Source organism: Saccostrea echinata, unplaced genomic scaffold (genome assembly GCF_033153115.1).
Source record: "Saccostrea echinata isolate AGI-Se365-2 ecotype Australia unplaced genomic scaffold, CSIRO_AGI_Sech_v1 ptg000029l, whole genome shotgun sequence".
NCBI lineage: Eukaryota > Metazoa > Mollusca > Bivalvia > Ostreida > Ostreidae > Saccostrea > Saccostrea echinata.
Genome location: NW_026889778.1, coordinates 2,781,239 through 2,795,904, shown reverse-complemented (window position 1 = coordinate 2,795,904; position 14,666 = coordinate 2,781,239). Strand labels below are relative to the sequence as shown.

The window sequence follows — 14,666 nt, the reverse complement described above, 5'->3', positions numbered from 1 at the left end:
CGGAACAATGGCATATGAAATTATCTCCTTTTCTGCCTCTGAAAATTACTATGGCTAAAATTTTTAAGCAATCAAAGACGTAAAGAAATTTTTAAATGTATCTTAATACATGTAATAAAGTTTTAAAATATATCAAATAAATGTGATTCTTCAAACAAACTACAGTTTCGTTATAGCTTTTGAAAGATTCCAATCTAAGAATCTATGCTGCGGAGGCAATAACTATAATCATATCAGAAAACAATATTATATTAAAGGATTGAAGCAATGCATTTAACTTCTACAAATCCTTCAAATCTTGACTTGTGATCATTAAGTAAATTGCATGAATAACTAATGCGCGTGATCTGTGACATGCGCAGTGTGATGTTTGTGACGACACACAGTGACGGGCACTTCCGAGTGGTGTACTACGTAATCACTAACGCTGCCTAGAAGTGTTCGACGTACTGTTCCAAGACCTCGACTACCTATGATTATGTTACTGGCCTGTGCTTCATTAGCGAGACGTATAATGACTTCGCCAGGTTTTCCAAATGACGTTTTCACACATCCCTGTATCTAAATAAAAAAAATAACAGACACTCAGGTGTTGCTTAATAACACAAAAGAGTTCATGACAGAAAATTTGTAACTAAATGGAAAAGATGAACCTTTCAACGGGCATCTATTTTGTACTCTATTTTGTCCTCTATTTTAATCATGAATAAATATTTAATAATTTCTTTAAAAAAATTATTTTGCTTTAACAAGTTATATCAATTAATCTTTGAATCATATATGAAGAAAACAATAATCTGTTTTGACAATACGATGATTAAGTAATCCCCGGAGAGGGATATATTCACAGAGCCCAGGAGCCTGAAGGGCGAGTTGAATATTGTACATATAAAACATATTCGAATGGGAATCTTCTTTTATCATTATTTTTTACGCATAGGCCTTACATATCATGTTGAGTGTATACCTACCCCGTTTGATTTTAATTTCTTTTCAAATTCTACCCCTAACTTCTTCTGTGTTTCTTCCTCTTGTGCCATTATGTTACAGACAGATTCAATGTCCGCCGTCCCCATGGCTGTAGGAATGAAAACAAAATTAGATCGAATCTAAATGAGGTATAATAATAGCAATACTATACATGATATTCGGCCTAAAGTGTACAAATTTGATTGAGCTTGGGGGTTGAGCTTGGGGGATGCAATTCCCTAGTGTGGCTTGGGAGATGCAATTCCCCAGGATTGAAAACGCACCCAGATCATTATATGTTCTCAATCTCAAATTCTCTTCAAAATTTGTGGTGATTTTTTTTTTCTTTGGCGTACGTATAAGTGAACTATGAACCGTGTTTTGAGAAGCACGTGTCTGCGTGAAACATTTCTAGTACATGGGTTTTACTAATGAGCGGAGAGAATAATTAGATACTATTAATGTCGTATGTGATACAGATATGACACACTCTATTAAAAAAAGCTCACTAATTACTCACTATCCATATAAAAATAATAAGACTTGCGAATGAGATCAATATCATCTATGATAATACAATTCTCTTGCCAACGAAGACAGAAGGCATTTATTCTCGCCTTTGTTTATATGTATGTTTGCCCGACCAAAATCTCAAAAAAGTAGATAATGGATGTCAATGAAACTTCTCTATCATATCTTTCTCACTATGTTCTTCGACAACTTGTCAAGAGGTACGAGAGTTTCAATAATTTATGCATATTTACCCCAATGGAAAGCCTGGTGCCTCTCTAAACAGTAAACAAGAGGTCCGAGAGTTTCAATAATTTATGCGTATTTACCCCCGTGAAAAGCACCAGGTGCCTCTCTTACTAGTAAACCAAAAATTTCTTTGATTGACACATATTTACACCAGTGGAAAGCCTGGTGCCTTTTTAAGCAGTGAACAAGAGGTCTTAGAGTATCATTAACATTAATTGACGCATACCGGTATTTACCCCCGTGGAAAGCCTGGAGCCTCTCTAAGCAGTGAACAAGAGGTCCTAGAGTTTCATTAACATTGACATATATTTACCCCCGTGGAAAGCCTGGTGTCTCTCTAAGCAGTGAACAAGAACGACATTATCGCCAGGACGTCTGAACTGTTCCAGATACCCTGTCAGTGCAAAAGAAAAAAAAGTTCTGGTAAGCCAAACAAACTGTATTTAAATCATTTCTTAATGAAGGAAAGTACAGTCTTTTCTGACATATTTTATTCCATAAAATAAACTCTACAGCAGAGAGTCAGGATGTCAGAAAGGAAAGTATGTTCTTAAGCATTTGAGTTGCAAGGTGACAGGATTAAGCTATTTTTTTCTTGTTGGAGGATTTCAAAATCAACAAATTTTTATCTTAAATTTTGTAAAATGAAGTCTTCAATTTGTTGCAAGTCTATTAAGCCTTGGGTGTAAGGAATAGTATTATACCATCATATATGAGGCCAAATTTAAAATAATGTTTGCCCTCTCCCAACTCGGGATGAAAAAAATAGGTAGGTGGGAAAATTTTTCTTCCCAGAACAACATTAATGCTGAACTTTCAAAATCTATTTTGTGGAATGCATAAAAAATCCTGGAGGCTAAAGAAAGTTTTTAGTCGAGCCATTATTAGCCAGTCGGTGGGGGGGGGGGGGGGGGGCAACCAAACAAATTTTTAAAGATGGCCTGATTGAATGATTCCTAGCGCTCTGATTGGCTAATGCCAATATATTGTAGAAATCATAGAGAGTTCACAGTCCACTTTCTGGGTGAACATTTTTTTCCAAAAGAAAAAGAATGGTTGTGTAGTATTAACCGAAAATAATATACATACACTGAAATGCAATATCGGAGTGGGAACTTCCGTCCACGGCTATCACCACGTTACGTGTCGGAGAACTCTTATTAGACTCCATACCGTATTACACACAATTTCTCTGTTTTGTTCCGGATTTACTTTTGGAGCCACGAGGTCACTCCCCGTCACCTACAGAACATCTGGTCAGTCTGTTTACACGTGATAAAATAGTGACCCACAATCAGATATGTCTGTAGACAAATTATATACACAAACATTTTAATTATCAAAAAACGTTTTCTTTAGATGACATTATTTACCGCACATCTAATTTATGAAAGTAATTTTTAGGCTCGTAAAAAACTCAATGGAAACCATTACACACCCTTCTTCCATTTTAAGGTGCCACCTCACCATGCTGACATGAAAATATGATAGACGATTGACCTGACTGGAATAAATCGCATGGATATTCATACCTGATTAATAAAAAAAAAATCTTGAAGACATGAAATGTACATAAGATATTTAGTAAACCTGCACTATAATAATTGCTTGATGTTATTGTCTTTTTTCTCTTTTTGATATATTTTTTAATTAATTTAAAAAAAAATGTTCTTGTTTCGTTTCGTTTTTTTTATAATGTATTTTTTAATTTGCTTGTTTTCGTTTCGTTTGTTTATACTCTCTCTCTCTTATGAAGTCTGAAGATCTATGATTGTATATCATATTCATTTATACATATATAACCATATACCCCCCCCCCCCCCCCGGCTGTAGAGTAGTAGGATTTTCCACCGGAAAATAGGTTCTAGAATAGGATCCCCCCCCCCCCCCCCCGAATTATCATTTTCTCGTAGGTATAAATTTATTAATTTTTTTTCTGATCGACAACGTTTTTTCTTTCAAACGGGATTGGATAAAAATTTCAATTAGAGAAATCAGTATAATTATTTCTAAGGTGTAGCAATTGTATTTCAACATCTTTAGAAATATTATGATCATGATAATTGTCTTCTTTTCCATAAGTGGCATGAAATGGATAATATAACATTTACAGATGATGATTTTCCCTTTTCTTATTAATTCTTAATTTTGATGATGGTAAATGTCTGATTCTTCTCGACATGTTCATTGAGATATTCATATTATGCACCAATGAACAGCAAATTTTAAGCTCTTTCGTATCTTATTTGCAGCTAGAATAATTCAAAAAAAAAAAAAAAAAAAATGAAATAATCGAGGTTATCTCAGTCTTCACTTCTGACTTCGTATTTTCAATTGAACATTTTATTTTCCATTTATAATAGCAGTGCTTTTATTTCAATTAACTTTTAGCCATGTAAAATATTTCGCTGCGGTTTATATACATATATATACGAAAAAGGTGTCGATAACGAACAGTGATCGATCTCAAAAACCCACAACCAATACAAATCTGTGAACAGGGTATATAACACGGACCCCTGTAAATTCTATTTAAAGAAAGAGTAAATCATACTCTGGGAAAGAGAGAAGGGAAATTAAGCTCTAGTGTGTGATTTTTCCGGGGGGGGGGGGGTTCCTTCTCTACGGGAAAGGTGGCTATGGGGGAAATTCTACTCTTTAACATCGGTTTCATTTCTTTTTTCATAAGATTCATCTTTTTCAATTAATTATTTAAAGAAATCATTTCCTATATACTCGCAATGTGTTACCCAGAGATAGAAGAATATTGATTGTATCTAATTTACTTTGACGATTTCTCTAAAAATAATTTTTGTCACAGGTGGTGCCACAGGTGTTAGTTAAGAAAAGGTGTTGACTTTAAACTCATGTTATAATATGAACTGACCCTTTATCAAGTCAGTGCGAGTGTTCTTATATTTGTGATGTTTTTCCACATGTGTACATTAACTCATGTTATAATATGAACTGACCCTTTATCAAGTCAGTGCGAGTGTTCTTATATTTGTGATGTTTTTCCACATGTGTACATTGTTTTTGGTCTTAATATATAGATGTATACAGATTTACCGATATAACACGACTTTTTTTTATGTATTTAAATCACCGTTTGACCAACTTATTTGGAAGTTTGTTGAGCGTTAAATCGATATTGTCTAATTAGATATTAACAAGGATGCATTGTATTTCAAAAATACGTTTATAAAAGTTCAATCAAGCATGTATAAACTAAATGATAAAAGCTTGTTTTGAGCTGAATTTGGTGGTAGTAGTACACCGCATTTTAAAGAAAATGGGACAACGTCATAGTAAATTGGCTCCTAAAACCTTAGCTGAGCTGAGAGATCAGACTAATTTTACTGTGGATGAACTCAACGAGTGGTACAAAGAATTCAAGAGCAGCTGGCCGAAAGGAGCGTTGACAGTGGACGAGTTTAAGAAAGCATACTCGACTTTCTTTCCGCTAGGGGACGCCTCGGAGTTCGCCAAGCACGTGTTCCGTGTTTTTGACCAAAATGATGACGGTTTGCTGGACTTCCGGGAGTTTGTGTGTGGGTTCAGTGTGGTGCTCAGAGGAAGTGTGGATGAAAAACTGTCCTTTAGCTTCCAGATTTACGACATTAATGGGAATGGATTTATCACTAGAGATGAAATGAAGGAGGTCCTTTCTGTATGTATAAAGATTTACCTTAAGTTTGTACATCATTTTATCGTGATCTTAAATGTAACTATGTATAAACATATATAACTTTTAAGGTTTTTTCTGCTTTACTTCATAAATTCTAAATTTTCAGCAGATTACTAGTTACTACTTTCTGATTTTAAGTTAGCATGATAAAGATTTGAATCCTTAAAGAATAAATATGGGCATAAATTCGACAAAACTGAACATTCTCTTTTATTTTCTATTTATAATATTATTTCTCGATATAATTGAATGGTCCGATCCGTGTTATCTAAAGTATATCCTTACAATATAAGTAAAAATATAGATTTTTCTCTTCCCCAAAAACATGGAGCACTGACCATTTATATATAAATAGTAGTATTAAAAGTACACTTACATGATAACATATTTGTATCTTTTATGTAAATATTTGAAGTTCATTTATTCAAGGCTTATATCACAAGATTTAAATGCCAATACGCATGTGTCTTTATGAATTCATGGTTAAACAGAGTTAAAGTGCCTGTCTCACTGAAAAAAAGCTACTACTTCCGGAAATATTATTGTTTGTGTTCAATCCCTAATCCGACTCCTTATGTTTTTCCTTGAATTTTTAGCCTACCATGCATACAGAGAAAATTTAATGTAGAAAAGTTCTTTTCACTTCTGACCTTCGATAATAATTTCCAGACAGAATTTTCCATAGAGAGAGATATACCGTTTGACACAAGTCCATAGTCTGAAAATGCATTTTTAATAAATTAAAATCTTATTTATTGCACTATATTTTGTATTCTCATATTAACTTTAATTAGGCGATTCATGGACAACGTGTCTCCGTCTCGCAATGTTTTTGCCTTTGAGATCTCTGTTAACAAAAAAAATTGTGAAGCGCTAATCAAAAAGGGAAGTGTAATTAGTAAATCTACCTTTCTCTTTAATTAATTAAGGCCATGTACAAAGTGGAGTGCGCGCTGTCGGCTGACCCCAAGAGAGATGACCCGGAAGAACGAACGGACGCCATATTTAACCAGATGGACATAAACTGTGATGACAACTTGTCCGTTGAGGAATTCGTACAGGGGATCAAAAAGGACCCCCACATCCTCAAAATACTGGAAATCCAGTGACACGAGATAAAGACGACTGTTTGTCTCTGTGAACTTTAGTGGTAATTAATTTAGTAAGGTTAATAATAACACTTTGCTGAAGAATCTAATATGAGTTTTCAGTGTATTATATATGATATCAAGGCTCGTGTAAATGGATGGTTCTACCGTAACCATTCAAGTATATGTACATGTTTATCTATAATTCTTTGTTCCATTGCACTTACATTTGTTTGTGAGTATTACTACTTAATATATAAATATCTATGCATCTTGTACCTTTCAGTTAATTTATGTTAATCAACAGAAACATTCCTTTATTTTTTTTTTTACTTCTGATACCAATTTTGGTGGACGGTTGGAAAAGAGAGGTTATTGTGCATGATGTTGTTTCAGGGGCGAAAGTCTCGGTATGAAAGATGTATTATAGTCTATACATAGCGAGACTTTTGTTTTGTAAGAGGAATTCCATCAGTTGTAATTTTGGGGTTAGAGAAGCCCATCAAATCCGCGAAAGTGACCCAGAAGATGCATGATTCTTCAGAACTTTATAATGATTTATAGTTATGGAGCTGAGAACGTGAGTCAGGGATCATGCTTTTTTCTGCATCTATTAAATAAGACTTGCATTATTATATACTACATGTAGTATTCTATTCAAATTCCTTTTAAAAATTCATATATGACGGAAAGAGGATAATGGAAGCAAGTGTAAATGTCTCTGACTAAAACTTTGCTTTTTTTCTTTGTATATATATAAAAACACGAAAATTGTAAGCATAATTCATTTGATAATAGTTAAAAACGACAGTGTTACATCTATATATAATATTCACAATATATTCAGGGTTATTGGTTTATTTTACCTACAATATTACATTATTAGTTACAATGAAGCTTCAAAATTGATCCACTTCTAGTATATTAATAAAATACACCATCACCTCTACATATATTACATTAGATAAAGCTAAAATTAGTGACTAGAATCACGTGGTTTGTAATCTGTCTCTCATTTCCGGTCCCCTATTATCTCCTGCACGTGACTCGGGTGACGACACACGACGACAGGGACGTGAGAGTGATGGACGATATAATCACTGACCGTCCCGGTCAGGGTCCACCGGACCTTGCCCATCCCACGACAACCACAGATGATGACGTCAGCGTTCTCCCGCTGGGCAGTAGACACCACTAGCTCACCTGGCTTACCGACTCCCGTTTTAACTGATCCCGTTAACTGAAAAAAGGAACGACATCGGAGGGTATATAAAACCAGTGATAATGGTGATATATTGAACAAAAAAGTATCAGGCGATAGTTTTTCAGTGTCTACTATAAATCTCTTTATATTCGCGAGAACCTCATTTCTGAGTAATTCATATGGAGAAATGGTGTTCATTCTTCTCATTTACATATCGGCCATATTGTACTAAGTTTATATAGAGAACGAACAAAAACCCGCAGATTTTTTATATACTAACTATTTCGGATAAAGTTCTTCCGCCGATGTTTAGATTTTTCTTAATATCTTTTACCGGAAATGACAATATTGTTGATGCCAAAGTGAAAGTTGCGACCGCCTTTTTGATTTGAAATTCCGAAGCGAGAGTATGATGTTTATTGCAAGTTGACAGAGTTCTTCCGCCGATTAATAGGTGCAGACGAATGCCTATTTTTATAAAATACAGATGATTTATCATTTCACGAAGAATTACGACCACCTTTTTAATTTGAAACGGTAATTTCTTGCATCAGTGTGACCTACTTATTACCAAAAAAAAAAAAGATGGTTTCTTGAGTTGTCAACTGTTAATAACCCAAAATTCTGCCCAAATAACTATGACGGAGGCTTAAAAAACAAAACAAACTGTGTTTGTAGGTTTTAATATAAAAAAAATAAGGAAATGGAATATTTTGAGTTTATGCAGGATCTTATGAATATTAATGAGAAGTAAATCACGTGGGAGCAACCTCATGAATAAACTGTACATCATTTCTCCATATGTATACAGGAGACCATCTGTTCACGAAAAATTAATTCTCGACTATACGTATAAAGTAATATTAAGGACCATACAACAATAGGCAAAGTTAGTGAATTTTTTTCTCAGTAATAAATATCAAATATCTATATCGCAAAAATAAGTCACCGCAAAAATTGTGTTCTTCAGTTTCAATGTACACCTTGTTATTTGCAGTGTCTGTTTAATTTTGTTTTCGTCATTAAATTTATTACACCGAGTATATATAGTCTTGTTGCATATCAATGTACACCATGTTTCCTAAATGTGTACTAAATATTGCCTACTACAGTTTTTATTTTCTGGTGTATGAATGTATAACTTGGTGTATCACTTATATTTTCTGTTTGTCCTGCAACTACCCCTTGTATTGACCTAATAAAGGTAACCTAATAAACTAAAGCTTTATTCGGTCAATGCCCTAATAAAGCCTCGTGCATGTATTCCAACGTTCTAAAAGCATTGTGACGTCATGAATATTGCAATGTTTACGCCATGGCGTCTTAGTTTCAACTGCAGATATGTACCTAAATCGGTTGAAAACAGTTCGTTTTGGAGGTCATGTATAAATGTGTTGCAGGATAAACAAAATACATGGAGACTGTCTTGAAATATAAGCAATATTTGGGCTCGGGTCGAAAACGTGATGGAGGGCTCGGCAAGCCTCGCCCTCTATCACGTTTTCTTACCCTCGCCCAAATATCACTCATATTTCAAGACAGTAACCATGTATTTTATATGTATCAGTGTATCACTTGCTGTGTATCAGTATAAATAACTTTGTGTATCACTTATATTTTCTGTATATCAGTGTATGACTTGTTGTGTATCAGTATAAATAACTTGGTGTATCACTTATATTTTCTGTATATCAGTGTATGACTTATTGTGTATCAGTATAAATAACTTGGAGTATCACTTATATTTTCTGTGTATCAGTGTATATGACTTGTTATGTATCATTGTAAATAACTTGGTGTAACACTTATATTTTCTGTGTTTCATTGTGTATGACTTGTTGTGCATCATTGTAAATAACTTGGAGTATCACTTATATTTTTCTGTGTATCAGTGTATGACTTGCTTTGTATCAGTATAAATAACTTGGTGTATCACTAATATTTTCTGTTTCAGTGTATGACTTGCTGTGTATCAGTATAAATAACTTTGTGTATCACTTATATTTTCTGTGTTTCAGTGTATGACTTGCTGTGTATCAGTATAAATAACTTTGTGTATCACTTATATTTTCTGCGTTTCAGTGTATGACTTGTTATGTATCAGTATAAATAACTTGGAGTATCACTTATATTTTCTGTGTATCATAATTTATGACTTGTTGTGTATCATTGTAAATAATTTGGAGTATCACTTATATTTTCTGTGTATCATTGTGTATGACTTGTTGTATATCATTGTAAATAACTTGGAGTATCACTTATATTTTCTGTGTATCATTGTGTATGACTTGTTGTATATCATTGTAAATAACTTGGTGTATCACTGATATTTTCTGTGTTTCAGTGTATGACTTGTTGTGTATCAGTATAAATAACTTGGAGTATCACATATTTTCTGCGTATCAGTGTATGACTTGTTGTGTATCAGTATAAATAACTTGGTGTATCACTTATATTTTCTGTATATCAATGTATGACTTGTTGTGTATCAGTATAAATAACTTGGAGTATCACTTATATTTTCTGTGTTTCAGTGTATGACTTGTTGTGTATCAGTATGAATAACTTGGAGTATAACTTATATTTTCTGTGTTTCATTGTGTATGACTTGTTGTGTATCAGTATAAATCACTTGGAGTATCACTTATATTTTCTGTATTTCATTGTGTATGACTTGCTGTGTATCAGTATAAATCACTTGGTGTATCACTTATATTTTCTGTGTATCATTGTGTATGACTTGTTGTGTATCATTGTAAATAACTTGGAGTATCACTTATATTTTCTGTGTATCATTGTGTATGACTTGTTGTGTATCATTGTAAATAACTAGGAGTATCACTTATATTTTCTGTGTATCATTGTGTATGACTTGCTGTGTATCAGTATAAAATACTTTGTGTATCACTTATATTTTCTGTATATCAGTGTATGACTTGCTGTGTATCAGTATAAATAACTTTGTGTATCACTTATATTTTCTGTATATCAGTGTATGACTTGTTGTGTATCAGTATAAATAACTTGGTGTATCACGTATATTTTCTGTGTATCATTGTGTATGACTTGTTGTGTATCAGTATAAATAACTTGGAGTATCACTTATATTTTCTGTGTATCATTGTGTATGACTTGTTGTGTACCATTGTAAATAACTTGGTGTATCACTTATATTTTCTGTGCATCATTGTGTATGAATTGTTGTGTATCAGTATAAATAACTTGGTGTGTCACTTATATTTTCTGTGTATCATTGTGTATGACTTGTTGTGTATCATTGTAAATAACTTGGTGTATCACTTATATTTCCTGTGTATCAGTGTATATCCTCTTGTGTAACAATATTTATTATACCTTCTTATAATTATTCTATACAATGTTTTCTCTGATTGGTTCTAGACAGTCAAATGACAGGGCCAAACAACTTCATATTCCCTGTTGTTCTCACCCTTAGTGTGTTGTGAATCAGTGTCTTTCTTGTGTATCAATGTTTATTTTCTGTGCATCAGTGTATATTTTTTGTGAATCAATGTTTATTGTGTTGTATATTGATGTCTATCTTGTGTATCATTGTATATATTTTTTGTGTATCAGTGTTTATTGTGTTGTGTATCAATGTTTATCTTCTATATCAATATATATTTTTTATGTATCAGTGTTTACTGTGTTTTGTTTCAATGTTTATCCTGTGTATCAGTGTATGCTTTCTGTGTGTCAGTGATTACCCGTTTTTGTATCAGTGTTTTTATCTTCTGTATCAATGTATATTTTTTTGTGAAACAATGTTTACTGATTGAGTGTTGATGTTTATCTTATGTATCAATGTATATTTTTTCAATGTATCAATGTATATCATATTGTGTTTTAATGTTTATCTTGTTTATCACATGATATTTCTATTATGTATTAGAGTGTATCACGTTACCTGTAGGTGTATACGTTATTCTATGTATACCCTATACCTTATTCTGTGTATACTTCACTCTCTGCTAACTTTATTCTGTGTATACCTTATTCTGTGTATACCCTATACCTCATTCTGTGTATACCTTATTCTGTGTAAAAGTTATTCTGTGTATACCTTGTTCTGCATACCTTATTCTTGTTCTGTGTATACCCTATACCTTTTTCTGTGTATATCTTGTTCTGTGTATACTTTATTTGTTGTATACCTTATTTTGTGTATACCCTATACCTTATTCTGTGTATTCCTTATTCTCTGTATTCCTTATTCTGTGTATACATTTTTCTCTGCATACCTTATTCTGTGTATACCTAATTCTCAGTATACTTTATTCTGAGTATACCATATTTTGTGTATACCCTATTCTGTGTATACTTTATTCTGTGTAAACCTTAACAAGCCCTTATTCTATATACCTTATTCTATATACCTTATTATGTGAATACCTTAATAGTCCTTATTTTGTATACCTCATTCTGTGTGTACCCCATTCTGTGTATACCTCATTCTGTGTGTACCTTTTTCTGTGTATACCTCATTCTGTGTATACCCTATACCTTATTCTGTGTGTACCTTATTCTGCGCATGCCTTATTCTCAGTATACCTTATTCTGTGTGTACCTTAATCATTCCTTATTCTGTATACCTTATTCTGTGTGTGCCTTATTCTGTGCATGCCTTATTCTCAGTATACTAGTACCTTATTCTGTGTGTACCTTAATAGTCCTTTTTCTGTATACCTTATTCTGTGTGTACCCTATACTTTATTCTGTGTGTACCTTATTCTGTGCATGCTTAAATAAGTCCTTATTCTGTATACCTTATTTTGTGTATACCTTCTGTGTATACTTTATTCTGTGTATACCTTATTCTATATACCTTATTCTGTGTATACCTTATTCTGTGTACACCTTATTCTGAGTATACCTTATTCTGAGTATACCTTATTCTCCGTTAGTTTTTGCTCCAGGTGTTTTTTCAGACTCTCCTCTTCCTTTTCTTCTTGAGCCAGGATATCACAAACCGTTTTCACGTCAGACATACCCAGAGCTGGAATCAAAGTTTTCAGAGATTACCATACTTGATTGATTATTTATTTCATAATCTTTATCCATACTGAATGATGAGTAAAATTAAGTCATTTAAAAAAAAAACCAAAACAAAATGTTACTATTTATTGAATACTCTCTTCATCGTCTAAAAAACAAGCCGTCAAAAGGAATTCGCTATCATTTAATTTGTTAGATCTTTATTTTGTGAAAGTCCCTCTCCAGGTAAAATCAATTGTTACCTGCGTGGAATTGATCATGTCTCTCTATACATTTAGCGTGAATGAGAAAGACGTCATCTTTACCTGCCTGGAATTGATCATGTCTCTGTATAACATGTACACTGAACAAAAAAAACGTCATCTTTACCTGCGTGGAACTGATCATGTCTTTGTATACAGTGAACAAGAAGGACAACATCTTGGGGTATTCTGAAGGTTGTGAGGTACCCTGGAAAATATTTAATTCTAACACAATGTAAAACTGAAACAAGCGACCCATGGGACACCATATGCTTTCTCTTCTTGTCAAATCAAAATAAAACTATGATGTTTTAACGATTTCAATTCACAGTGAATCTGAGACCTGATGTCGGGGTAAATACATGTAATTAGATTTAATGTTCTAGCAGAAAGCTGTGTATTGCCATTAAAAACGTTACCTGCATTGGGTCATGATCATTTATAACAAACTGTATATTCTACAATACACTGGGATGCTTGCATATTAATTTGATTAATTTTGCCATGAATTTAAAAGTTTTTCCCCTATCTATGCACTTTTAAGATTTCAGGGAGCATATATCATGGAATGAAAAAGAAATATGAAAAAAAAACCACACCAGACATAAACAGACATTTAATGCAAGATAAACTTTGATCAGAGACCTTACTTCGGCCTCTGGCAAATTTGAAATGTCAAACATTTACACCTGACACACAGACATGCTTAATACACATCGCATACAGGCAAAGTCTCAGGTTAGCCAAAATAGTGAAAATACATAGATATAATACAGAAAAAAGAATCGGTCTCAAATGCCTAAAATTAATGATTAATTAATAATTTAAAAGAAAGTGAACATAATACGCAGAATAGAATGACAAACATGCATCAGAAATAGATAGTCCACACGTGTGGCTAAAAATAGATAAAAATAGCAATATGACCTTCAACACACTGTTGTCGAAATAATGCTAAGTGATCCGTTGCGTTTTTACTTACAGTTAAAAGCATATTCCGAGTGTTTACTGCCGTCCATAGCAATCATTACTCGTCTCTCCTTCGTCTCCATAATCAATTTAATTTTTTTTTTCTCAATGTTAAATTTCAATTTCTGCGACACAATGACTTGTTATCTCGTGTTTACTGTAGAAAGGGGTCACAGGAGGACATCCACTAACTGGGTCTGCCATTCAAGGCTAGATTTTATATTTCACTGCATTTTTTACGATGATGAACTACATGTAATTGCACATGCTTCGCTATTTTTAAAAATAGCTTTCTGTTCTTACAAGAGGCCCATGGGCCTGAATGGTCACCTGAGTATCACGCGTTTTGTCAGTCGAGCCCAGTCCCAGAATCTGCTTGAATATTTGTTTGACTCCTGTTTGATCCTGAGTTCCGAGAACAATTTCACATCTGGTATTTTAGTGCCATAGGTTATTGACCGTACTACGTAAAGTTTGTTGCCTAATTGTTTGCCTTGGTATTGATTACTTCGCCTCGTCATATTGTTTATTCAAATCATTTTGATGTAAGTTTTTTTTAAATTACTAAATACATGTATCTGATACATATTTTTTGCCTATTAAGCAATTCAAGAACACGTATAAACATATCATGCACAGGGATCTTTAAGTGTTTACAAATATGTCGTGTCAATGGATCATTATTCGTGTTTCATGTGATGTTTTCTCTCCATCGTCCTATTGTAAAGTGGGGC

General features: G+C 33.3%; 3 protein-coding genes across 3 annotated transcripts; 1 reads left to right on the top strand and 2 right to left on the bottom strand.

Annotated features, from left to right (window-relative positions):
* Nucleotides 1-317: 317 nt before the first annotated feature.
* On the bottom strand, nucleotides 318-2,899 carry LOC133194209 (uncharacterized). The gene is made up of 4 exons (XM_061330214.1): nucleotides 2,818-2,899; nucleotides 2,042-2,122; nucleotides 972-1,078; nucleotides 318-561 (listed from the first exon to the last, which is right to left on the bottom strand). The coding sequence occupies exons 1-4, from the start codon at nucleotides 2,897-2,899 to the stop codon at nucleotides 334-336; spliced, it is 498 nt and encodes a 165-aa protein (XP_061186198.1). The 3' UTR covers nucleotides 318-333.
* Nucleotides 2,900-4,823: 1,924 nt separating this feature from the next.
* LOC133194351 (hippocalcin-like protein 1) lies at nucleotides 4,824-6,716 on the top strand. The gene is made up of 2 exons (XM_061330329.1): nucleotides 4,824-5,398; nucleotides 6,346-6,716. The coding sequence occupies exons 1-2, from the start codon at nucleotides 4,961-4,963 to the stop codon at nucleotides 6,523-6,525; spliced, it is 618 nt and encodes a 205-aa protein (XP_061186313.1). The 5' UTR covers nucleotides 4,824-4,960; the 3' UTR covers nucleotides 6,526-6,716.
* Nucleotides 6,717-7,346: 630 nt separating this feature from the next.
* On the bottom strand, nucleotides 7,347-14,155 carry LOC133194350 (universal stress protein Slr1101-like). The gene is made up of 4 exons (XM_061330328.1): nucleotides 13,946-14,155; nucleotides 13,091-13,171; nucleotides 12,616-12,722; nucleotides 7,347-7,744 (listed from the first exon to the last, which is right to left on the bottom strand). The coding sequence occupies exons 1-4, from the start codon at nucleotides 14,013-14,015 to the stop codon at nucleotides 7,517-7,519; spliced, it is 486 nt and encodes a 161-aa protein (XP_061186312.1). The 5' UTR covers nucleotides 14,016-14,155; the 3' UTR covers nucleotides 7,347-7,516.
* Nucleotides 14,156-14,666: the final 511 nt, after the last annotated feature.